This window comes from Denticeps clupeoides, chromosome 4, assembly GCF_900700375.1.
Source record: "Denticeps clupeoides chromosome 4, fDenClu1.1, whole genome shotgun sequence".
NCBI lineage: Eukaryota > Metazoa > Chordata > Actinopteri > Clupeiformes > Denticipitidae > Denticeps > Denticeps clupeoides.
This window is the reverse complement of record NC_041710.1, coordinates 29,202,795-29,227,630: the sequence shown is the minus strand read 5'-3', so window position 1 is coordinate 29,227,630 and position 24,836 is coordinate 29,202,795. Positions and strand designations below refer to the sequence as shown.

General features: G+C 48.9%; 2 protein-coding genes across 3 annotated transcripts in view; both read left to right on the top strand.

The window, feature by feature from the left end:
• Nucleotides 1-549: 549 nt before the first annotated feature.
• On the top strand, nucleotides 550-10,143 carry rab2a (RAB2A, member RAS oncogene family). The gene is made up of 8 exons (XM_028977719.1): nucleotides 550-834; nucleotides 3,096-3,167; nucleotides 3,284-3,351; nucleotides 6,270-6,352; nucleotides 6,694-6,786; nucleotides 7,184-7,295; nucleotides 8,092-8,160; nucleotides 9,159-10,143. Exons 1-8 carry the CDS (start codon nucleotides 789-791, stop codon nucleotides 9,252-9,254), a joined length of 639 nt encoding a protein of 212 aa, XP_028833552.1. The 5' UTR covers nucleotides 550-788; the 3' UTR covers nucleotides 9,255-10,143.
• A 1,330-nt stretch (nucleotides 10,144-11,473) lies between these two features.
• chd7 (chromodomain helicase DNA binding protein 7) overlaps nucleotides 11,474-24,836 on the top strand; it is a 34,850-nt gene continuing 21,487 nt past the window's right edge. For both annotated transcript variants that reach the window (XM_028976252.1, XM_028976251.1), the window contains exons 1-3: nucleotides 11,474-11,769; nucleotides 18,481-20,437; nucleotides 24,137-24,549. In XM_028976252.1, coding sequence (XP_028832085.1) covers nucleotides 18,674-20,437; nucleotides 24,137-24,549 — 2,177 coding nt within the window. In that variant the 5' untranslated portion in view covers nucleotides 11,474-11,769; nucleotides 18,481-18,673. The remainder of the gene's footprint in view (nucleotides 11,770-18,480; nucleotides 20,438-24,136; nucleotides 24,550-24,836) is intronic.

The window sequence follows — 24,836 nt, the reverse complement described above, 5'->3', positions numbered from 1 at the left end:
CGAACCGACAACCTTCTGATTGCGAGTCTGCTTCCTTACCTGCTAGGCCACCACTGCCTGACTAGGCCAAATACTGCCCCACAACAATAAGGGACGTTTGAGTAAAGAATGATTTGCAATATCTGATTAGTAAGAATGCATGAAGGTTCTTTCATTCCGAAGTAGTACAGGAGTAGTAAATAGTATTCCGTCACATCATCTGGGGAAGAGCGCATGAAGCAGGTTTTCTAATGTGTAGCAGTAGCGCCCTCTGCCGGCCAGAGTGAGGTGGTGCAGATCGCAGAACCTTCTCCGATCTGCTCGACTGTGTCAGCAGTCTTCAGGCAGCAAAAGTTACAGCGAATATAAACGTCCTTTAATCGAGCGCATGGCCCTCTCACAGGACGGTCCTGGCCATTGCAGAAACCTCGGGTCGACAGTGATGGTTTTGTAATGTCAGGTGCGAGCGACCAGTGTTCAACACAGGCAGACACGGCACACAAGATACACGCGTGGCTCTCACCCGCGGGTTCACGCGTAAAACCCGGACAGGACGCGGGATTCCGATTCGTATTCTGCGCTTCCGGTCGGGGCCGGAGGAGCGTTTCTGCGTGCGTGGCGGCCGAAGGCGGGACGTGTGACGTCGGCGGACGAGGCTCGGACGTGTTTATTGTTCCTTGTCGCCGTCGACGGGAGGAAGGGCTGGCTTAGCGGAGGGCAGAAATAAAACGCATCCATCCTCGCACGGCGTCAGGGAGCGCGATCGTGGTTGACGCGGCCGAGACAGGTTGACATCAGACCGGCTGGCCATGGCTTACGCGTATCTCTTCAAGTACATTATAATCGGGGACACGGGTAAGCAGCCGCTGCGTGTGGAGAAAACGGGGGGCTAGCGCGGCTAGCGCGGGCTAGCTCTTATTTCCGCAGTGTTGGAGTCCATGACGTGGTCCGATCCTGGACGGTATGGGTGGGATGACCGGCTGGTTTTTTTTTTTTTTTTTATTAGCCGCCTGCTAACTGGTTAGCATCTGCTAACTAGCCGGCTTGGCCTGACAGCGACGGTTCGTGGGAATTTGGCGCAGTGGCGGGACGCGTGTGGCGCAGGAAAACGTTGGCCGCCTGCGAGACGCGTGGACCGTGTGCGGCGCAAGCCGCGTCGTCTCCGGAGGCGCCGTGTTTTGCGTGGGGGGGCGGAAATATGCTAGCAGAACGGCGGCTAGCGTTAGCATCGCGGCTACTCCGCGGCCGATTACGTACGCGCCGTGACCGGTTCGTCGCCGGCCTGACGGGCTCCGGTGTGGACCGGGTCGCACGGAAGTGTTTAAACAGCCATGCGCCCACTACCCGTCCTAGGGGACTGGGTCGAGGTTGGCTAAACAGCCAGCAGCATCGGGGCACAACACGGAAAGCGAGGCCTGAACCGCGACAACAAATGGCGTTTCTGGCGGAGGGATACGCGTCGTTTACTCCAAGCAGAAGAAACGTGATGTTTATAGATCGTAACGCGTTGTTGTGATATAGACGAACCGTTAGTTAATTTACATGTTCTATTTTGTACTATGTTAGTATACGTCTTCTTTTTTTTCCTCCACACAGTATTTAAGATATCTCTCCGGCTCAGGAACTGCACCTGATTTCGTTGTACCTGTTACAATGATTCTGTTTGACATTCCCAGTTTAATTCCGTCTGACGTCAGCAAAATATGAATAGGCACAAAGTTGTGACATGAAGTATCCTTTACACCAATCCTTAAACACAACCACGGTCACGTTACTTCATCAGATTAACCGCTGTCTGTGGTGTTTTGTCACGTGATTATTATTGTTTTATTTTATTTTTTTAACTTACTTATTAGTGTGATTGGTCATAGTAAAGAATTTGTTAAACACATTTGACTTCATAGTCACAGATGTCTCCAGATTTAGACCACTGACATTAGACTTTCTGAAACGTAAACTACATGGAACTCTCGCAGTGATACGCTAGAACCAGGTTTTCTCTTGCAAGTGAAGCAAAAATAACAAAACTACAGAAAAACAAAAATGAACTGAATAAAGCCCATCCTGTTATTGTTTATTACATGTGGTGTAATGATTTATTAAACTCCACTCTGCTTCTCACAGTTGGTCTGTTTTGCAAATATTAATCAAATGCATATTAAAAAATTATATTGGGTATTGTCATTTTACAATGACATTGATGACTAATTTTGCACATTACAGGTGTCAACTATTTTCCATTTTTATGTATAAAGTGTCAGTTGGTATGAAAGCACGTTGTTATAAAAGTCAATTTGTCAGAAAATTCAGCAGTGTTGAATATTTTTGGCTTTAAGGTGTTTATTGTTTCCCCTGCTCTTTAACATTATTGTCCTGATGATCTATAGGTTTTGTTGGTACGGATGTATATGTTGTCATCTCTGCCCCGTGCCCCTTCGGTTCCGCTCCTGCTTAGCAACAGCTGTTGCTCTTGGAAACGCCTACTCCGCTCTTCCTAGAGCTTCACCTGTTTGTTTTAGAGGCCTTTGTTGGTGGCTCTAACCCGCCTGCGGCTGCATATATTACACCTTTTCACTTCTGCTTTTCGAAGGCTGAAAAAGTGAACAGGCTGTGTCAAATCTCTCTCCAACAGCGCCTTAGAAAAGTAGGGTTTCCTTTTGTGAATAAAGTCAATTCTTACTACTGAGGTGTGCCTCAGAAATCCTTCCAAGATTATTATTTATTTTCTTTAAGTAGGTTATGAGATATAACACATTTTATGTTACATAAAAGATGCGACCGTTTCTGAATTTTCAGAGCTCCAAACAAATCACAACCTAAAACTACCCCATAATAAATGCTACTGATGACCTTGATAAAACTGCTTGTCTTTTGGAGGAGGGGGTTATATTGATGGCTATAGCGATTGCTTGGTTATCAATGGAACCAGTATTGGTAGAAATCATTTTGAAAATTATTATGGTCACGCTTTTTGCTTTTTTTGTGTGTGTGTGTGTGTGTGCGCAATGAGTTTGTCTAGTATACCATGTTGTTTGCTTACGGTGACTTATGTGTCACTTGAAGCCGCCCAGCCATGGTATGTGTGCATATTTCCGACTGCCCCTTTTCTTTTGTAGGTGTGGGGAAATCATGCCTACTTTTACAGTTCACAGATAAACGCTTTCAGCCTGTGCATGACCTCACTATTGGTAAGTCTTACACTAGATTGCCTTTTCAGCTAGAACATGTCAACACTATATTATAGATCATCATCAGTTAATGTATGATTTCACCGTGGTCTTATGTTTTTACCCCCCTTTGGCAGGTGTTGAATTTGGAGCACGAATGATCACTATAGATGGTAAACAGATAAAGCTCCAAATCTGGGATACGGTAAGCTAGTTCCACATGTTCTATGCAGAAATGCATCACAATAGTTTGTGCTTGGGCTGGACATCACCAGCTAGAACACCATATGATGACTTTATGATAAACATTAATTAAAAATAGTAAATGGAAGAAGCTGTAAAAAAAGTTTAGTAGTCACATGAAGCAAAGCAAATAGGTAGCAACCATTGATGTGATACATACACAGTTCTTATTCAGATCATTAGTACTATGTAGTGCTGAGTATTAGCAGTAAAGTATAGGACATATTCCAATACACAACTCTGGTCTGGCATTATTGTAGTAGGAACCGATTTCTACCTGCTAGACAATGTTAGACATTTTTCTGGGTCTTTTAGCTCAGCATGTCTTCATGATTTGGTGTAACCATGTTCTAGATATGTGTTCTATTTAACTGTTCATTTTGAGAATATGTGTGTTTTTAAGTTCTCTTCTCTGTTTTTCTACAGTATTTAAACATTAACCAGTTCTTCAGATTTGTGGGATTTCTTTTGTCTTTAATCCTGTAGTTTAAAGTAACACTGGTTTGAAATATCAATGGGTGTGGGGCACTCATAATCCAGTTGTGTTTAGATCATTTTCACCTTCTCTAATATCACACAGGTCTAGTTGCTCTTCATCCTTTTAATTATGGTAAAAAGGACCAACAATATGACACCATTGTTTTTACGACCGGTCTGGTTCAGGTGGATAACAATGCAAACACCAGGTTACCAGAATATCTTCCACCAGTCATTGATTCCTGTTTTAATGAATGCAGAGGATGTTGTCTTAAAAAAAATCAATCGATCAATCTTTATTTATATGGTGCTTTTTACTATGTACATTGTCACAAAGTGCCCTACAAATAGAACGGTGCTCAAAGCCTCAGGTGAGCAAGCCAGAGGCAACAGTGGCAAGAAAAAAATCTCCTAACAGGAAGAAAACCTTGAGCGATACCTAGACTCAGCAAGGGGAACCCATCCTCCTCTGGTCAGCACTGGGTTACAATGAAATACATTCGTGATGGCATATGAAGGCTATTGCAGTCCACTAGCGTATAATGAATTAGCGTCCAGGTAAGAGTCCCAGCAGGTGACTATGAGATGGGGTCAGCAGAGGACCAAGTTGGACAGTTCATGGAGGTTGGTCACATGAAATATAATCTTGTAGTTTTTAATAAATGTATGTGGTTTTTAAGGGGGAAAGCATTAAATGAATCGCACTGATAAATTTCAAATGTTTATGTGATACCTCCCTTACATTTACCCTTTCTATTAAACTTTAACGTGGTTCACTTGCCTATTTAACATGATGATTAATCCATTACAACATAAAGCCTTCACACATCATCATCTCCATTCGCTATACAGACAGCCTGCACTTGAGTTGAAAGCTTCCTCCAATCTTTCTTCACAGATGAGGAGGTGTTATGCCAGTCTGATAAGAGCAACCCTTTTTGTGCTTATCACCAGCACGTTGGTGCTGAGAAATCGCTTTGTCAGTCTTGTTTTGTGAATTGAACTTTGCAGGTTTATCTGTAACTGCCTAAAAATGTCACATCATTGGCTTTTGGTCATTATTTAATTTAAAATATAAATTCCAAATGTTGCCAGATTACAGGAAAATGTCTTGACCCCGCTTTTGGAGGCTTCCCGTTTCAGGCCGTCATGCTGTTTCATTCTTCATTTCCCTCATTATTACCAATTCTGGCTGCTTTGTGTCGTACGGCCGCATTTGTATTCTCTAGATGTGCACTGTAAATGCGTTTAAAATCAAATACCATCGATCCGGAGCGAATGGCCGCTGCGTATAGAATGCGGATGATGGTTTAAATGATCCAGCAGAGGGAGACAGAACTCTGGTATTAAGGATCCTCCTGTTCCTGGAGGACCCCCTGCCAGAAAGCGTGCATTCCAGCTCGCACCTTAACAAGCACACATTCATTTCAGGCCGCTTAAGAAACACCCGGGTATAATTATGGGCCTGTAGGGTTCGAGTCAAAGCATTCTACAAGAGCAGAGTTAGGAAGCATCGCTCTAAACAGCGACATAATGTTCCGTGCGTTACACGGTACAGATTTTTTTTTTTTTTTTTTTTATATAGGATGACCGTTCTAATCTTGTACAGTGTTCTGTTGAAGGAAATAATGCCCGGGGGCCAGAGTCTAGGATTATATTTTCATGATCCATTGAAGTCCAGCTAGAGGTGGTGAATGGGATGCAACCTGAAAGCCGTTTCAACGGGAGAAATCCACACCTCTGGCCTTCCTGTAACCTTTCGCTCCGGCAGATGGCAGGCATAAAAGTGTCATTCATCATTTATTCACAATGGGCTCCATTAACTCTAATGTTAACAGCTGCCTGGGGGGATGTGTTATTGAATTCAAATGTGTGCTGCTGGGCCGGCTCGCCTGCTGGCCACAGAGCCGAGGGGGAGGCCATTTTCTGCCTCCACCATCATGCTGTTGAATGGGAGATGGGCCAGAGTTGTGTCTGAGGAGGAAGGTGATTGGCCTGCTCCCTGGTATGGAGGAAAGGGAGGGGTCGACAGTGGCTCCTCTGTGTGTGTGTGAGAGAGGGAGTGGGGGATTGGTGGGCATGTCCTGCCCTCATGTGCTCACCAGCTCTGGAGGCGGAGCCTGTTGAAATAGCAGCAGCACTGGTGGCCTTACGAAGGTCAGTTTAGACAAAATGAGGTGCGTACACACTTTAGGAATTGGTGGCCTGGAGATCTTCCTGAAGAAGGATGGACAGCGAGCATTGGGTGGCGTCAGATTTATCTATTTTAGTGCGAGAGAACCTCTTGAGCATTTGTTTTGTCTCACAGTGGGGTGAGAAAGTAGCAGGAAACCCAACTTTTTAAAATATACTTTTTATATTGAATGTTCCTGCTGACCCCGGCTGTTTGTCTGTGTGTTCCAGGCTGGGCAGGAGTCTTTCCGCTCCATCACCAGGTCTTACTACAGAGGAGCAGCGGGTGCTCTGCTAGTGTATGACATCACAAGGTGAGAGAGAGGAGGACTTGAATTGCTTTACTAGCAGATATTTACGTTGGCAGCATTTATCAAACGTCCTTTTCCAGAACGACTTGCTATAAGTAGATACAGGGAAAAGCCCCCTGGAGCAGGGAGACAATGGTTGGATGTGGGGTCTGAACCAGTTCATAGGCGAGTGTGTTACCCACTAAGCTACCACCACCATTTAAACCTGTTATGGAATAGCAGCTGCACTGAACCCAGCTTTCCTCTTTCGCTCAGTGAAATGTATATATAACAGAGTGTTTTATTAGAAGCTGCAACTGCATTTTGGTAAAGTAAGTAATAACTTCGTGTTCTTGCTTTTACAGAAGGGACACCTTTAACCACCTGACAACTTGGTTAGAAGATGCTCGTCAACATTCCAACTCCAATATGGTTATCATGCTAATTGGAAACAAAAGGTAGTGTTCCCTTTATTGTGTTTTATTCCATGCACCACACAACATTCATTATGCTCGGATTCAGCACAACCAAAAACACAATCTCAGTCACATCTGTGGTTTCGCCCCTTTTTGCAATGGCTCTGACCACCAACCACAGTGTTAGACGTGTTGCGCGGTGTAAAGCTGAGTTACTATAATGCTGTGAATTCTGTTGAGTAGGATGAGACTGTGATAAGATTGTTGCTGAATAAATTAGTTGGTCTCAACAACTTATTACTTAATACCATTCAGAATGTTCTATGACATTCTATAACAGTGCATCATAATGCTTTGAGAAAATTAGGTGTTATCATTGCCAAATATTGTCATATTTCCTGGAGGGGGAAATCAAAAATGGTGTTTCTTTTTCATGCAGTGACTTGGAGTCACGAAGAGAGGTCAAGAAGGAGGAAGGAGAAGCCTTTGCCAGAGAGCACGGCTTAATCTTCATGGAAACCTCTGCGAAGACTGCATCAAATGTAGAAGAGGTAATGGCTTGCGCTGTGTGTGAGAGACAGAGAATGTGTGAGCATATTCTCTTCAGTAGGAGCTGTGTTTTAGGGGGGGGGCACATCAAACAGGGAGGGGGCGTTCAATTGTGGAAACCCCTTCCCAATCTCATACTCCCACCAGAAAGCCTTTCTATGATTAATTTGTCTCATTAGTGTCGTGTGAATTCTCTTGACCTGCCCCCATCCCCTCATGACGTTTCAATCTACTCAGAGCTCATGCATATTCCTACACCCCCCTCTATTTGTTCATACGCACACAGAACTCATTCTCTCTCTCTCTCACACACACTCTCACTCTCCCTCTTATGCTCTCTCTCCCTCACTATGTTGTAATTGAGCCACTGAGGAATATTACTCAAGAGAACGAGTAGGAGGCAGAGGATGGCCACGCTGTAACTCCTCTGTTAATTAGGCTCTGGTGTCTTTTGCACGTTTAATCGAGTTTTAGTGAATCTTTGTCCTCTGTCACATTTATTTATTCTGTTGACCAATGGACATTTCTCTCCTAAGACAAATGTGCATGCCAGGTGGGGGCGCCATACTGCAACTTCTGTATTGCATGACCTTTCCGCTGTTTGTAGTTTCTGTTGGATCTTATCTGTCCTGCACAATATTAGATTATCAGATTGCTCAGTTTTTTTTTTTTTTTTTTTTTTTCTATTTTAATAAACTCTGTGTTCTTTATGGGACTGACTGAGTTCCATGACGTGGCACGTTTTATGCAAAGCATCACTTGTAGCTACTGAAACATGCTTCTACTGTTGTTTTACAGGCTTTCATCAATACAGCCAAGGAGATTTACGAGAAGATCCAGGAGGGTGTTTTTGATATAAATAACGAGGTAAAAGTTATTTTTGTTTTTTTAACCCAACAAAACTACACATAGAACATGGTGCATAGAGGCGCCATCCTTGAATATGTTGCTGCACTTCTGATGTTGATGAAAATGTTAAAGGTTCAGGTTAGGGATCAGAGAGGTGAATGTAATATCATCTTTTTATATAGGAATTCTCCCACCGCTATAATTAAAGATGACTGATTAAAAAACAGTGGCCAGAGCTTGAGAAGACTGGAGGTTACCATGTTGTTTTTTTTTAAATCCCCTCCCATCACTGTTTTCGGTACATAAACTAAATAGTGGTACCGTACCACAGCGCGTGGAGAAACTTCTCCCGTCCAACGCTGGCTGCTAGCCACGGCATAAATCCAGTACAGCTACAGCCAGTCGGATGGAGGCGAGCCCACTGCAGTAGTAGGCTACTGCTACCGCTACAAAAGGGAAAGAAAATAAAAGCACACGGTCCAAACCACATCAGCTGATTGGGAACCTGGCCAGAAGTGCTGAGGCCGGCGTGTGGGAGGGGGGGGGAAAAATGCTCCCAAAACACAATAAATCAGATTTAGCGTGAGGCAGAGTTTCTTTAAGAACTTGAGAATGCCACAACTGTGTGACCTCTCAACACAGGGCTGCGTTGGAGCTGGAAGCCACTTAGGGGAGAGTCTGGCGGGATGGATGGCTGTTGTGTGATGAATGGAAGTGCCACTGGCAGCGGCTACCGTGTGTGTGTGTGTGTGTGTGTGTGCGCGTGTGAGTGAGTGAGTGTAAAACCTCTGGCAGAATTCCCTGGCATTGCGTTTTACTGCTGGAATAATGCTCCTTCGGATTTCCGTGCTCACTGTGTTGACAAAATCAGGACATTTATGTGGAGCACTGAGACACCAGTATTCCCTCTGTTTTTTTTTTTTTGTGGTATATTCTTTTCATATCTATGTCATATCTTAACTTTTACTACAGTTACTCACATACAGGTGGTGCTGTGTGCATGTGTGTGTAAACAGGCAAACGGAATCAAGATTGGGCCCCAGCATGCCGCCACCAACTCCACACTCCCCGGCAGCCAGGGAGGGCCGCAGACTGGAGGGGGCTGTTGCTGAACACTACCCCATACGTCCAGCACCTCCCCTACCACCCCACACGTTTCTACTGGACTGGTCGGGCTCACTAACGTTTTCTTAACCTCCCTCAACCCCCCCCCCCCCCCCCCCCCCCCCCCCCCCCCCCAGCCGAACTCAAATGGTATACTAGATGGCTATTAAACATGAACAAGGCAAAAAATAGAGCCTCAGTCCTCAGCAGATCATCCTGTTCAGACTCCTGGAGCCTCTGCCGAGGCTGCAGCAGATATTATATGGTTACGTGTCACACAAAGAGACCGATGCTTTCAAATAATACTCATATATATATATATATGGTGGAAAAAAATATAGACATTTGTATTGTTTATTTTTTCCCCTCAAACCGGTTGTGCTTTTTTTTGTGCCCTTTTGACTTCAAGCTGAATCATATTAAACACTACAAAGTCATCAATAGTATTTTAATTGGTTCGTCAGTGCATTCTCTGAATCTGTGGTAACCTCTGAAGTCAAAATAAAATTGAGGAGACCTGTACACAGTGCGGGTCCTGAGGTGGACGTGGTCAAATGTTTAAAAATGAAGAAACCAAGCAGGACTGTCTTAATACATTCTGTATTTATCATTTATCAGATTCTGTAAATATCGTCACTATTTCTTGCTTTGGTGTACGTTGAACAGGCTAGAATTCTGTATTGAATTTTGCTGAAATCCTATACTGTACGAATAGAGCTTGAAACTGCAACAGTATTGCTACGATTCCACACCTGCTTCAACCAACGTTTTAAGGTAACGTTTTAATTAAGTTGTTTTTAATTATTTGGTCCTGCCTTCTGCCCTTTTCTGTGTTTTTCCCCAGCCCTGTTCTGTGTATAGAAACTTTGGCTCAATAGTCTGCATTTTAATGCCAAATTTGTGTTTACTTGTGTTCTATTATCACAACTCCAGAAGTGGATCACCTCTTCTCCAGAATCAGATCTGTTGTTTGCCTTAAATAAATCAAAGGTTTGCGTTGGTGAAAGCGAACATATTCATGTACACAGAGGATTCACCCAAGTATCTACACACAAAGTTACTCATGAATCTCGCCGACCACGACATACAGAATCAGCCATGTGTACGTAGAAGGACTTTTTACCCCGGTACATTCAGTAATGTACACCGGCACACATGCCTATACTTACATTCTCATAGGAGTCCACGTATATGCATGCGTCTTTGTATGCATATATGTTTTTTTTTTTTTTTTTTTTTTTTGCTGTTAAGTCTGCTGTGTAACGTCAGTGCAGATCGAGATTAATTTAGGTGTCTGAGTGATTGTGTAAAGACTTGCTTTATTTGGCACTATGTCATGTTAATAGGTATATGGTGAACATCCGTCTGTATTGAAAGGGGTGTGATTAAAAGCCAAACCTGGAGTAAATTTGTGACCCTCAACCTTATTTGCTGTGTTCTCAAAATGAAATGCTATCACAATAAAGTAAAAATTCTAAAAAGTATATATATAATAAAACCTTCTAAACTCACCTGCGCATACGCTGGTCTGTGTGCTCGTATGAACTACAGCGACAAGGTTTTCCACTAGTGACCACCGATCCCAGAACAGTTGGACGACCGGACGTCTCGCCGTTTGAGGGGTGGAATTACCGGAAGCTGCACGGTAATGTACGGTGTGTGAGTGCATATGCTGCTTTATAACCCTGTACGTGCAAGTTCAAGATGAGCAAATGATGGTCTTGCGCCGACATCCGGGTAACGCGACTAGTTTTACTGTTCCGCGTTGGCGGCCAACAAGGATCGTGTCCACATTTCAGGCCTTTTTTTGTTTGTTTGTTGTACCTAGACGCGAATGTGGGGGGAAAAAACTTTCTGAACAAAAAAACCAAATCTCAATTAAAGGGAAAGTTTGCGACTGTGTAGTTTTCATAATTAACAATTAACTTGTCGGCAGACAAGTGCTTTGGGCGCGGGTGGCAAGGTGAATTAAAAGATCTACGTTTATCTTTAAGTGCCATCGTCCTTATCGTGCGACGACAGGTCCGGCTGATCGATGATCGATTCTCCACGCAGATACGCGCGGGTAAGGCGGCCCGGCGTCCATCTTACGTGGAAACGGGCAGGACCGTGCGGACGGCCTTCAGCGTGCACGTGCGTCACGGCCCGGCGGGGTCACTCGTCACGCGCGCGCGCGCATGTTTATGTGGCGAGCGCCGTGAACGCGCCCCCTGTCTGTGGACGGCGAGCGGGCGCGCGCGCGGCGGCGGCGGAGGAGGAGAGAGCGAGCGAGCGAGCGCCGGGACCGATCGGATTAAACTCGAATTGAGTGAAATTAACACAAAGGAGAGCGCAGCGCTCGCGCCGGCCAGGACCGCGACCCCGATCGGGAGGAATCCGAGTTTTGAATATATATATATATTAACCCCCCCACCACCATCATCATCGTCGTCCGTCTTAACGCACTAAAAGGGATTTCATTTCCTCTGGAAATACTAACGGGAGTTAAATTTGTCGGAGCCCGCAAAGTGACCCGCGGACCGGGTGAGTACGCGCCTCTTCTCTCCACCGTGGTAACTTGCTCCAGACCGGCACTTGGTTTTACTGGGGCAGCCTTCTCGCGTTTTCCCCTCCCGAGTCGCTTCAAAATGTACACAAAAGTGCGTAAAAAGTGGCGCTGTCCGCCCCCACTCGTGTGAAAAAGCCGCGCAGTTTTCGCGGCGACGTCGCGAAGTTGGTTTTGCCCTGGAAAACAGTCCGCGACTTTCCGCGGACGGAGACGCTCCGTCTTCTCCCTCTTATTCATTTCGCGGCGAACCAGCCGCGTCCACATGCTAACAAGCTAACAGGCTACTTTAGCCCACGCCAGCGCCGCGCCGCCGCATTGTACGGGGCGCGCACTCCCGGCCACTCCGCCGAGGGATCCAGCGCCGGCGCCTTCCGTTTTATTCGCCGGGACGACGTGCGCGGCACCGGGACGTCGCGCAATGAGTGAGCGAGTTTTCTTTTTTTATTATTATCATCATCATTATTTCCGCTCAGTTCGTATGTTTCCCGGGAGTTGAACAGCGCGAACTTTTGCGCTCGGGGCGCCGCTTAGCAGGCTAATTGTGTCGGAACACGCGGTGGCGGCTGGACGCAGAGGTGAGTCACCGGCCGGGCGGGGAGATCCCCGACCTTCCCCGCCGACGCGGGCTCCGGAGTCCACGGGGCACCTCGAGGCGGCTCCGCGGGGTCGGGACGCTTTTATTTTGGGAAGTTCGCCCGGCCGACGGACGACACGCACCGGCGGCGGGGTGGGGGGGTTGCTTGGGGCCAGATGGTAAGTCCGCCCGGCTAGTTTTGGTTTGTTTTGTTGTTTTTTTCCTCGGTTATTATTTCGCAAATAAAGTTGCTGGCGGCTGAATCGAAGCACCGCGCCGACTTCGGTAAGTTGAAAGTAACAGACGGCGGGATGGACCCGGCGGAGAGAAGGTCCCCGCCGACCCGTAATTAGCCCAAAGTGCCCCACCGACGGCCGCGTCGTCCTCATTGTCTACCGACTAGCAGGCCGGCTAGCCGGCCAAGCCACCGGGACAACTCGCTCCCGCAGCGGGCCACCTGGACATAGCCGAGGCGGGCGGCCCCCGTTTTCAATGAAAAGACGTCCCGTTTCCGTATTTTCCGGGCCGAGGGGGGGAGGGCAGGAAAAGTTTATGGCTTTGTTTTTTTTGTCCGGAAAGTGGAGTCAAATCGGACCTTTTTTTATTTATTATGTGGATAGAAACACCTGCCGTCGACCGCCGGCTCTTCATTCGCCGAACTTTCCCCGTCTAGCGCGGGCATCGTGGGGCGGCTAACAAAGTTAGACCCCGAAACACCCCCTCTCTACCGCAGGCGGCCGGGGGTGGGGGGCCCGCGGCCCGAATTCACTCGGCGACGTCGGCGGAGCCGATTCCGCCCTTCTGCCGTGCCCTTTCCTGTGTTAATCTGCGGCTTCGGCGAGCCGCCTTTAACCCAAGATGGCAGCTTCTCCTGCGAGCTGAGCCGATAAGGGCCGGTGTGGCGCGGCAGATGTCCGTCTGCCTGCCTGCCTGTCGGCCCTCCTCCTCCGCGACACTGGATTCCCGGTGTCGCTTCGACTTGGCCCAAGTTTTCCGCGGAAAACGTTTTGATTTTTTTTTTGTTTGTTTTTATAAAAATAAAACTTCTATATGTTAATCTAAAGGCGTTTTCTCCCCGATGGGCCTTTTTTTCCCGAAGGGAATCGTCTCATGGTTCGTATCGAAGTGGTCTTTGGTAACAATAGCGATGAAACACGTTCGTTTTGCTTTTTTCCTCTGTATTGTTTTAAAATACACGCCCCTGTTGAAACGTGTAACTTTTTTTTTTTTTATTTGGTTATACAACAGCTCACAAAATGGGGACGGGGTGGTATGCCATGTTGGTTTATGGAAACAAAAGTTTTTTTTTTTCTCTCCCTCTTTTTTTGGGGGAGGGGGTGACTGCAGAAGTCCTTACCAACAAAAAAGAAAATTCTCAAACCTGCAAAATTGGACCTTATAAACTAGACAAGCGTCAGCTGTAAAATATTTTAAACTCTGGTTGAGGCGAGTTTGGGAGTTGGACGACTTTTTACAGCAGAACCTCGTGTGGATGCCCTTGACTCTGAGCTCCAACCACCTCCATCTTTACACCACAAATAACTCCTAAGTTGGTCAAGAGGTCCAAGTAGAAATGTAATAAGCAGTATGTTTTTTTTTTTTTTTTACACTGATCGTGTTGGACCTGTGCAAGTTTTACTCTCCGTTTTTGGACCTTTTGATACGTTTGGTCCGCCGTGCGTTGGGCGTTGGTGGTTGGAGCTCTAGTTCAGGCCTAGTTCCGTTGTCGGTGGCCATCTCTCTGTCTCTCTCCCTTCTTCCCTCCCCCTCCTTACCTCCCCCATCAGCTCCCCCTCCCAGCTGCAGTGGCCTGTTGTGCTGCAAAACAAGCAGGCCTTTTTTTTTTTTTTTTTTTTTTTCCTTTGCTGACCATCCCCCTTCTCTAATTCCCTCCTAGAGACGAAATTACGGCCAGTGTTTCGTTCAAATTAACTCTTGCACTTCCGTCTGCAGCCATGTGAGTCGTGGTCGTTATTTGGGAATTAATAGCCCCCAGTCTCCCCAATGCCACCTGTGGTTCGGGATAGTGTCACCAGAACCAGCCTCCTCTCAGTAAATTGTCACTGGGGTCGAAAAAGCGTTCTCTGGCCTCTGTCGTGATTAGGTTAGTTTGCTACAGTGAAGGTTTAGTGAAAACACAGATGGTTGCAGGAAGGAGGAACGATCCTGGTGCGTAAACCGTATCTGATGGTGAACGCCTCTTCTCATATGATTTGGTTAGATGTCGGTCAAGCAGCCTTTACTACTTCATTTATCTTTTTAAATAACCCTCTGAACCTTCCTCTAGTGCTTTCTCCTCTCCTCTGGATCTTCACTAGTTTCAGCTAGTTGAAGTTTAGTTTTTTTTTTCCTTCGTCCAGCCAGACCCTCAGAAGGTAAAACCGCTGCACTAAACTGCTCACCTTCAGCGCAAAGATTTAGGAAAAAAAATGATGCAAATGTGGCGCAAGACTCCTCACACCTCCTCCTTGAATGGCAGTCTTCCTATTGAGCCTGACATCCTTGAGGAAGTGGAGCGGTTAACCCCCCTCACAGGCCATATTATTTCAATGTCATGCCCCTCCCTTCCATACGTGACTGGAGGTCCCTGAGGGCCGTGGGCCTTTTGAAATTCAGCGTACACCCCACCCCTTGCTGAAGGATGAGCCCATGCCTCACGTGGCTCTTCGGTCCCGACTGAACATACCTGTGTGGAGACGATTTGGACGTCCGGTTTTCACTCTGCCGGCCCGTTTGGTTAGATTTTTTTCGTCCTCCGCTGCTGATGTACCCGGTGACGTGGTCATGCAGCCTGGGGTTTTGACGTCGGTGTGGCCGTCTTACTGACCACCAAATGGCGCTGGACGGGGGTGGTGTCAAGTCTCGTCCATTAGCAGGTCCTCCATGTAAACAGGGCTGCCACCTCTTCCCACTCCTCACTTCCTGTGTGCAGCACAAAGGCCGCGCGAGCGGCAATGGCGTCTCCGTCGCAGACCCCCACCTCAGCCCAGCCACGCATACAATCTGCGCTCCCTCCCAGCGTGGGCCGTGGATATAAATTATGGCCAGCTGCAGCCACGGCCGCGTTTTGGGGCGTTGGGGGTGAGAACGGGGGGGGGGTGGAATAAAAGGAATGCTGCCACTGGTGCTGCAGGTCTGTGAGCTTTCGGAAACGAGCCCTCGAAGAACGGGGGCCGTGTGCCTCCCGCGCCGGGAGGAGGGGCGGCACGGCGGCGCAACCACAGGTGGCCGCGGTGACGCCCTCTCCTGAAGAGCCGCGCTCGAAATGGGAAAATTGGGGAGGCCGGATTGGTTAATCAGTGACTTGCTGGCGGAGTGCATTAAAGAGCCTGATGGTGTTAATGACGGCAATCGCATGCACTCGGCGGCCCTCTCTGGCTCCATCTGCTCGCGGCCGGCCCCCTCCTCTGTCTTTTCCCTGTCGTGACCCCACCCCCTCCTCCCGTGCTGTCACACTGTGCTGCTCTTTTGGCAACACCACGCTGGTTTGGTTTCGAGGGGGCAAACGCGGGTTGGTGCGCGGGCAGATGGTATTAACTTTACGCCGGGGTGCCCCGTTTGTATGAAGATTAAAGATGTTTTTTCTTTTTAAATCGACGTTTCGGTGGCACGTTGCGTTTTTGAAAGTGATTGGTGCCGCTCCGGTCTCTGACAGAGGTGGAGTAATGGCCGCCCTGCAGCAGTTTGAGCCTAATTACTCGCTACGCACGGCTTATTTATGCTTGGTGGGCGGCCCAGGCATCAAATCCCACTGCGTCCGTTTTTCTTGCGGCCCCGGGTTTGTACAGTAGCTGGCCCGCTCCCCCGTCTTAACCGTACGGAGCCAAGAAATCGGCGCTCGTAAATTCAGCTCGACACTTCTGGTGTGTTTTAAACGCAGACCGAGCAACGCACAAGCGACTGTTTCGTATCACCTTACGTTCCCAATTAATGGAGGTCCCAGAAAAGCAGGCGCCGCGTTAGTGGGGCTACTGTCCAGGACGCTAGTCCAGTGTGTTTATTCGTTCACTAAATGCGTTCAGACAGCACGGGACTCTTAATGTGAACGCAACGTGACAGTCAGATGACCCATAACCTTTAAATGAAAGCTTATATATAACCATTTGCATACATAGCATGTAGCATAGCGCGCGCTAAACAGTTGAGCAAGTTAGCCGGCGAAGAACGTCCGCTACATTTGTTTTATTATAAAAAAAAAAAAAAACAATACGTAGAATTCAGCCGTGGTGCTTAACCAGCCCCAACAGACCACCTCCTTCCGCAAGACGCGGCGTTCTGTCTGCTGTGGGCGGGGCTTGCTTTCTGCAGGTCCTTTCTTTATTGTTTTGAAAAATGAAACCGGAATGTCGAGTTGGAAATTGTGCGGACTCGCTGCTCCCTTCTGCATGCTTGTCGGGGGGAAATGAACGTTTGGGGGGTTTCCTCATGCAAGTTTGCATCTCCTTGGCTTTTTAATTTAGTTTTATTTCATGCCTTGTAGGTCTCTCCTGCTTTTTATTATCTGCGTCGGGCTCATATATGATCTTCTCTTTAATGTGTATGGAAGGGGCTGAAAATGTCTTTTTCTGATGGTGAGAATAAGGTACAATGCAAACTCACCTTTCGGTTTGGAAAAGCTCCAGTGTACTTTGCATAATGCAGTTTCGGTTGGTGTAAACGTGCGGCTCGTGCGGCGGTGCTTCAGAAGGGTTCACTTCCTGAGCGGCTCTGCCGGTTCGAGTTTGGATCAGACGGCGTAACTCCAGTCTGCCCCAGTTCCCCTTCCGCCTCCCATTATGTGTCGCTGCCCTGGGCACCTGTGAGCAGCCTCCCTCGATCGCTTCCCCGGGCCGCCGCCGCCGTGGAGCCCGCCGGCTGGCCTGGCCACGCGCCAGACCCGTCACTCTCCGGAGAGAATTGGGTGAACGGTCAGGCCTCGCCGGCTTACGCGCCAAATCTCATCACAGCGATGCATTAAAAAAGTGGGGTTTTGGCTCCACTGATACTTGCCGTTTTTTTTCCTGTTACGACCCGTTGGAGGGGGGGCGCTGCTTCTGAATTTATGACTGGCCCATGGGGGGGGTGAGACTGGAGGGGAGCTCCTTCCTTCAACTGCTCCCTACCCTCCCTCTTCTCTACGATGCCATGGTTTTTTTTCCCTGCGTGTCCGTTGCGCCTCTGGCTTCTTGACCTTGGCTCGGCTGAAGGGATATGGTGGCGCTTCGGTCGCTGGCCTAATGGCTGTGTATACCGCAGCAACATTGGCGCTCTGAACGGGAGCGGCCATGGCAGTAGGAGCTGCTGTCCTGAATATAAACGGCCTAGTTTGCGAGTGTGTGTATGCGAGGGACTGAGAAACGTCCCGAGTGAGGTGGAAATTGCGTTGGGGGTGGCGTTGGGCACAGAGGTGACCTGCGGAGGAGGTGCGGTGGATTGGTCGTGGGGGGTTAGGGGAGGGTTAAGAAGTTGGAGCAAAACATTCCTCAACCCCACCCCCTAAACAGCGTTGCACACCCGGAGTGTCTCTCACAGGGACATTTACGTGTGTGTCGCACACAAGGCTGAAATTCCCAACCCCCTCCGCGCCTGCTTTATCTCACATCTCCATAATTCCCTCAGCTCATCTGATTACACTACTCAAGGGACAGTCAGGTTAAGGACACACACACACACACACACACACACAGCTATCCTCATAGATAAAGAGTTAAACTCCACCCCCGCTTGTGTGCAACACGGGCAGAACTCGCACACTCCGTCGGTGTGGCGTCTCTTTAGCCCCAACTCGCACACACACACACCCAGGGTCAGTTTCAGAGCCCGGCTTCAGCAGGTGGGCTGCCTGCTTGTGTTCCCACATCTGCCCGCCTGGTCTGGCAGCTGCTGCTGTTTAACTGCTGCTTCCCTCCCGGTGGCTTTGTTCTTCACCAACCAGCAGCCCGATTGTAAAGAATGAATGAATTTGGGCTCGGTGCCTCGGTGTGTTGAGACTCACCCTTTTGTTTGAAAAGAAAATGGGCAGTGTTTGGGTGGGGGGAGGAGGTTGAAGTGACAAAAAAAAGTTGGGAGACTTTGCTAACTTTGTCTCTTACGCTCTCTCTCTCTCTCTCTCTCTCTCTCTCTCTCTCTCCAGGTCCTGTAACTTGACTTTGCCTGACGCTGCGTTCTTTGAGCGAATTAAGGAAATATGGAGTGACATGCTGCAGATTAGTTAGCGGATTATTGGCTTTGAGGACACCCACCCCTGTGTGAGCGTATACGCCCCCCTCCCCTTTCTCCTGTCCCGCTTTTCAAGATCGGCCCAGTGCCACGTCCCGATAAGGGTCATGGCTGACCCGGGCATGATGAGCCTCTTCGGGGAAGATGGGAATATCTTCTCCGATGGGTTGGAGGGCTTGAGCGACTGTGGCTACCCTCCTCAAGGCCAGGGTAACGCTATGGGCCACGAGCACCAGGGCTATGGGCAGCTTTCCTCTGGCCTCCATCTCCCCTCAGCGGGGCAGCCCAAAATTGCTCCTCCTCCCTCCCACCACTATGACCCCTTCGGCCAGTATGACCAGCCCAAGATGCACCCCATCGACCCGCAGCAGGGCAGCCGCATGATTGCGAATGGACCGGTCAACGGTATGTCATCTCCACAGTCACGATACCACCAGGCTCCATCTGGTCACAACGCCAGTGGACCTGCCGGGAGTGGACACCATGTCTATCCTGGCACTCAGGGGGATGCAAGGGCCCAGTCTTTCCCTGATGGAAGTGGTGGCGCCTGGGGTCCTCCTCAGGTGGTGCAGGTTGCTGAACAGACCAGACCTCCTTTCCAGCAACAGCAGCCCCCTCAGCATGGTGGCCCCGGACCGCAGGGTCACGCTTCTCACCAAATGGCTGGATACATGGGTCACGGCGACTACACGATGCAAGGCCACGGCCAAACGCAGACCCCTCCTCGGATGAACCACTTTCCCCAGGGAATGGGCCAGGAGCAGACCCCTTTCATGGGCCACGTCGCCCTCCAGCAGGGCCCCAACATGGGAAGCGCTAGCGGTCCCCCCATGAGACACCCATCTCAGCAGCCTGCGGCACAACGCCAGCAGCAGGCCCCCCAGCAGTTCCTCCAACGGCCCGGCATGGGTCCGCACCACCAGGAGACCCCTTTTCCAGCCAGCCCTTCCCGGCAGCAGCAGCAGCAGCAACCGCAGCAGCCGGTCATGGGCGGAAGAGCTCATCAGAACATGGGCTACAACATGCACAGCCAGCCAGTGGCTCCTAACACTGTAAGCAGCTCAGGGCAGTACCCGCCATACCCTCCATACGGCAACCTTAATCAGGGATTAGCCAACCCTTCAGGGATGAGCCCCGGCATGAGCCTTAGCACCAGCAGCAACAGCAACCCCGGCCCGCAGGTGCAGCGGTACCCCAACCAGGGCGGCCCCCAGCAGCGGTATCCCGCCCCCGGCCCCCAGCAGGCGCCGTTACACCAGCAGCAGAATCCCCTTCACCAAATGAACGCCCAGCCTATGCACCCGGGTCAGCCCCAAGCCGTAGGGCAGCAGCAGCACCTACAGCCTCCACAGGGTTCTTACGGCTCGCCCTCGTCCATGTCACCGATGAGGAGCCTGGGTACCCCTGCCAGCACGCCCCCTCCACCCCAGCATTGCCGCCCCCCTAGTGCAGGCCTGGGTCCTGAAGTGGGCAGCGGGGTCTACACCGGCGTCCCTCACCAGCCCGGAACGGGTGGCATGAGAGCGATGGGGCAGCCGCTGCACCAACAGCACCAGCCCTCGCCCCAGATGTACGCCGCCCTTTCCCCGAACCACAGGGCCCAGACCCGAGCCCTGAACCACGAGCAGCCACAGCAGCAGGGGCTGCCCCTCTCCCAGCAGACCCAGCGACCGGGACCAGGGCAGCCGGCACAGCTGCAGTCACCGTCGATGCCTTTCCAGCAGCAGCAGCCGCCGCCACAGGTGCACAACCAGTCAGCCGCGCAGCACGCACACCTGGTTACGCACCACCAGAGCTCGACGCCCATACAGCAGCCGTGGGCTCCGCCGCACCACTCGCCTCCACCCAGCCAGAAAGTGCCTCACATACAGGTGGGTGGTTGGGCCGCTCCTTCACGCAAACACCGAACCACACCAGCCCTCGTTTCCACGTTCACTCTACACGCGCTCCCGCCGTCGAGCTTGTTCGCGCCGCGTTTTCGGAATCTAGTGTTACTCACACTGGGTGTGTGGGGAAATGAATTTTTACAGCCATTTGTTTCCTCTTCAGCGCATATCCTGGCCCTCCCCAAGATCCAGGCGCCACCGTGCTAATCTCCCAACCCCCATCCCCCCATACCCCTCTCTCTGAAGGGGAAACGCTCCTTTCCTGCTCTTTCTAAGCATCCCTCTCCTCCCCGTCTGCTGCCCTTCCGGCTTCTCTCTCTCTCTCTCTCTCTCTCTCGCACGCCCTCTCTCTCCCCCCCTCCTCCTCTTCCTATTCCCTCCCCGCCCCGCTCTGTTTGCCCTGTCTGTCTCGGAGGGCTCATGCGTGAGTTAATGGTGTACAGCAGGATGCGTCCTGTAGGGAGGTGGTGCTCGTGGAGGAGGGGGAGCCAGTGGGGAAGGGAAGTTGGCGGCTCTCAGTCACTGTGTGTGTGTGTGTGTGTGTGTGTGTGTGTGCGCACGCACACTTATCACGTGCTCCTGGTGCCATTAGCTTGTTTTGCACTGAAAGCCTCTTTCTCTAGTGACCCATTCATACATGGTTGCACAGTTGTCGCCCTTATTCCATCCAGTGTGTGCCTTTTTCTGTTTTTTTTTTTTTTTATATATATATATATATATATATATATATAAATAAATGGTGCCACTTGGTCTCCTCGCTGCTATTGTGCACTCACAAATGTTACCAGCCTCTCCTTTGTTGATTTAATAGGTTTTAGGTGAAACTTTATTTCTCCAAATTGGTTATCACCCATGAATTATCAGTAATCTCTAATTAGGCAAGAACTGTGTTAGCAAAACAGGATTACAGGCTGCTGGGGCGGTGGTTGACCTGGCGGGTAAGGAAATGGACCCGTAATCAGAAGGTTGCTGGTTGGAATCCCAAACAGCCAAGGTGCCACTGAGCAAAGCAACGTCCCCACACACTGCTGCTCACCAAGGGTGATGGTTAAAAGCAGGGGACACATTTCGTTGTGTCACCGTGTGCTGTACTGCAGTGTTTCACAATGACAGTCACTTCACTTTTAAAGATCACTAAAGTAAAATAGGAAAAATTTATTTAAATCTACATGTCTATTTGCCCACGCTTCATTAATGAGTGAGTCGAGTGTGGTGTTTGATCTACAAGTTTCGTATCTTCTGAAACAGCTGGGCCCGGGCGTAATCATCCTGGCTGCTAAGCAGGCAAGATGGTTGGGAAAATATTTGTACAGTTTAAACTTTACAAATGCTTAATTGCATGTTCTATCCCAAATTTTTATTTATTTTTTTTTTAGTAGATTTAAATTGGTATTTAAAGGTGTAACTTAGTCAACGTTTCTAATGTATTTATTAAAATGTCTTGTAGCTAGGATTGCATAATCTATCTCTGAACCACGTGACGACCAGAATACCGATCTGGTAGAATCCACTCCTGTCTCCCAAAATGGGATGCATATAATTATCTAGACGTTCCCAAATGTCTTCCTGGAGGCTAGTACCCCTTCTCATTCCAGCCTTCTGTGCTGTCAACTTATCATACATTATATATACATCATACACATCTTATGAAACGATCATGTGGTGAACAGGTCCAAAGATTTGTATTTTGATCATTCAAATAATGCTCAACCATGAGTCTTCTAGATGAGCTGATTACATCCATTTATAATCAAATAAATCATCTCCTCTTTCAGCCCCTCACGACATCATTATAGAGCCAGCCTTCAGACTTGATGAAGGGTGGCCAGCAGCAGGTCAGTGTTGACCAGTGCAGTGCTGTTCTAAAAGAGGGAGATGCATGAGAGAAGGCCCAGCTGGTTTGAATTCCTTTCACTCCACTTGCATTCCAGGCTAAATCCCCACTGTAGTCCAGCCCGTTCTAGGCTGGGTAGGTTTGGACTCTCAGGAGCCCGTGATCTTTGACACCCTAATACAACTAGTTCTGTAGTCTCAATTTGTAGTTACCATGCCGGGATACGGTCTCAAGGTACTTTTGGAAGAATTAACGGAACTTTTATTCGGGTCCGTAATGTGGCAGAGTTGAGCTCCTCAGCAATGCCTGCGGCGGCTCTCTGCAACTATTGGGATCGCGGCGCTAGCCAATACACGTGCAGCATTTTCCCCACGGCTGTAAGCGCTTACAAGCGCTGAACTGCAGAACATCAGAAGAAATGTATGCCAGTCAATGACGTTTGGATTGTCAAAGGGTGCCCTGCAGCAGGACCACGAGCACGGGTCCTTTTATTTCCTTATTTTTTATCAGATAATGAAGATGTTTGTCTCTAGACTAACGCGCCTTTTTTGCAAGGTGGAGGTAGAAAGCCCCCCACCCCCCCTTTTTTGGGGGGCTATTTAGCTCACAGAGTGAGCACTTTGCCTGTTAGATTAACTGACACGTCAGTTTTGCCTCCTCGGAGGGATGAAACCTTATATTGACCATATCGTATTCTGGACCGCTGCTGTCAAATTAGAAATGCAGAGAGCGTGTGTGCTAGGCCCCATTGTCATTCATGCAATTGATTATTGCAGGGGCTTGGCAAGAGACGAGACATTTATCCGTTAAAGGAGCACCCAACCACCCACCCACCCCCACGCCCCCCCGTAATGCCCCCTCCCAATCCAACTGCTCTAATGCTCTCTCGCTCCCTCTCTCACCCCCCACCTTCCTGACCTTGCTGTTGTTTGGCATGCACACAGCACCCAGTTTGTTTTTGAGTTTGTGTTTACAGGAAATTTGCATTTTTCTGGAACCTTTTCTTTCTTTCTTTCTTTTTTTTCTTCTCCTTTTTGTTCTTTCTTTCTTTTCTTAAATGCCTGGCACAGAAACAGTTTCACATATGTTCACATTTGAGGTTTTGTTTTCATCTCTTTCGGTTTTGTGCAAAATGGTGCATCCTACCTGCCCTTGACATTTTCCCAGTATTTTCATCTTTTCAAGATCTGCATGTCTTCCGAGAGTTGGAACATATTGCTTTAAATTTGCTGATGTCTTAAAAATGCACCGCTCAGCCCTCCCCTTTAAATGTATAGATATAATTTATTAGTGTCATAATGCCTGCGGCCCATCTGCTGCTGGGATTTTGGGCAGCTGGATGCTCACCACATCTGCCAGTGTGTTTCCTGTCAGCCTGTCTCATGGACTGGGCGAGCGGGAGGGGAGGGGAGGAGAGGAAGAGCTCTCTCTGCAAATACCGTATGAGCGGGGTTGAGTCCTGGGCTTTGGCTTTGTGTGCGAGATGCTGATAGAAAGTGGGGGGAGAGCGGAGCAGCAGCCGGGGGTGTGGTGTTCAGCTGAATGCTGTGGAGGAAGTGCAGCTGAGACCACAGAGGTTTATGGGAAGTACCTGCAAGAATTGAGCAGCAGCAAAGAGTGTTTATATTTGCAGCGAAATCAAATGCTGCGTTGGACGTCTCAACGTGAACCTCGCTCTGCTTCTGGCTCAGGCCAGCATCATAATCACCACCACTAGCACTTGGCCATAAAATTCCAGCCAACGGCATTTTTATTTACTTAATTGCACCATCTGTACTATTCCTGTCAAATGCAGGTCTTACATCAAAACATGGAATTAAACCCATTTGTTAATTTTATTTCCCTGACAGCATTCCCCGTCAGATCCTTCAGCTGACATGATGTTCAACAAGACCCCGGGTTCAGGCCTCAGTCCCCAGCCAGCCAACTGTGACCAGCATCCCACTGAGACCGACCAAAAGCCAAAAAAGAAGAAGAAGAAGAAAGTTAAAGCTGGTGAGGAGGACATGCGGGAGGCTGGTGGCCTGGGCCTTGGCCTGGAGGCTGGAGACGTCCAAGAGAACCTGGTCGAGGGAATGTTGAGCCCCAGCCTGGACCAGTCTCCCACGGAGAAAAAGAGCAAAAAGAAACCAAAGGAAAAAGAGCCCAAGGAGCCCAAGACTCCTAAAACTCCGAAAACACCCAAGACCCCCAAAGAGCCCAAAGAGAAAAAGCCTAAGAGCACCACCACCACCCCGAAGACAAAGAGCGCCAAGAAGCCCAGGTATTCAAAACACAACATGCGCACGTGTAATTACATCATCCGCATATAGGAACATCTCCCATTTATTACCATTAACTCAAACCCAGATCCTGGTGTAGCAGACCTGAGTCCAGATTCTCACAAACATTTTTATTCTTTATTGGGTTTTTTTTTTTTTGGTCTGAGTACTGAGGTGAAATGGCCTGTGGTGACTTTTAAATTCTATGGAATCAAAGAGGACACGGGCAGAATTTTTTTAATTTGGGAAACAAAAATGTGCGGCATTAGGTCTCACCATCTTTTTTTTA

Bases quoted from the DNA above. Each gene is read 5' to 3' on its own strand.
- rab2a (XM_028977719.1), top strand. From the start codon at position 789: ATGGCTTACGCGTATCTCTTCAAGTACATTATAATCGGGGACACGG. The intron at 3,352-6,269 runs GTAAGCTAGTTC...TGTGTGTTCCAG, and splicing joins AGCTCCAAATCTGGGATACG to GCTGGGCAGGAGTCTTTCCG. The intron at 6,787-7,183 runs GTAGTGTTCCCT...TTTTTCATGCAG, and splicing joins ATGCTAATTGGAAACAAAAG to TGACTTGGAGTCACGAAGAG.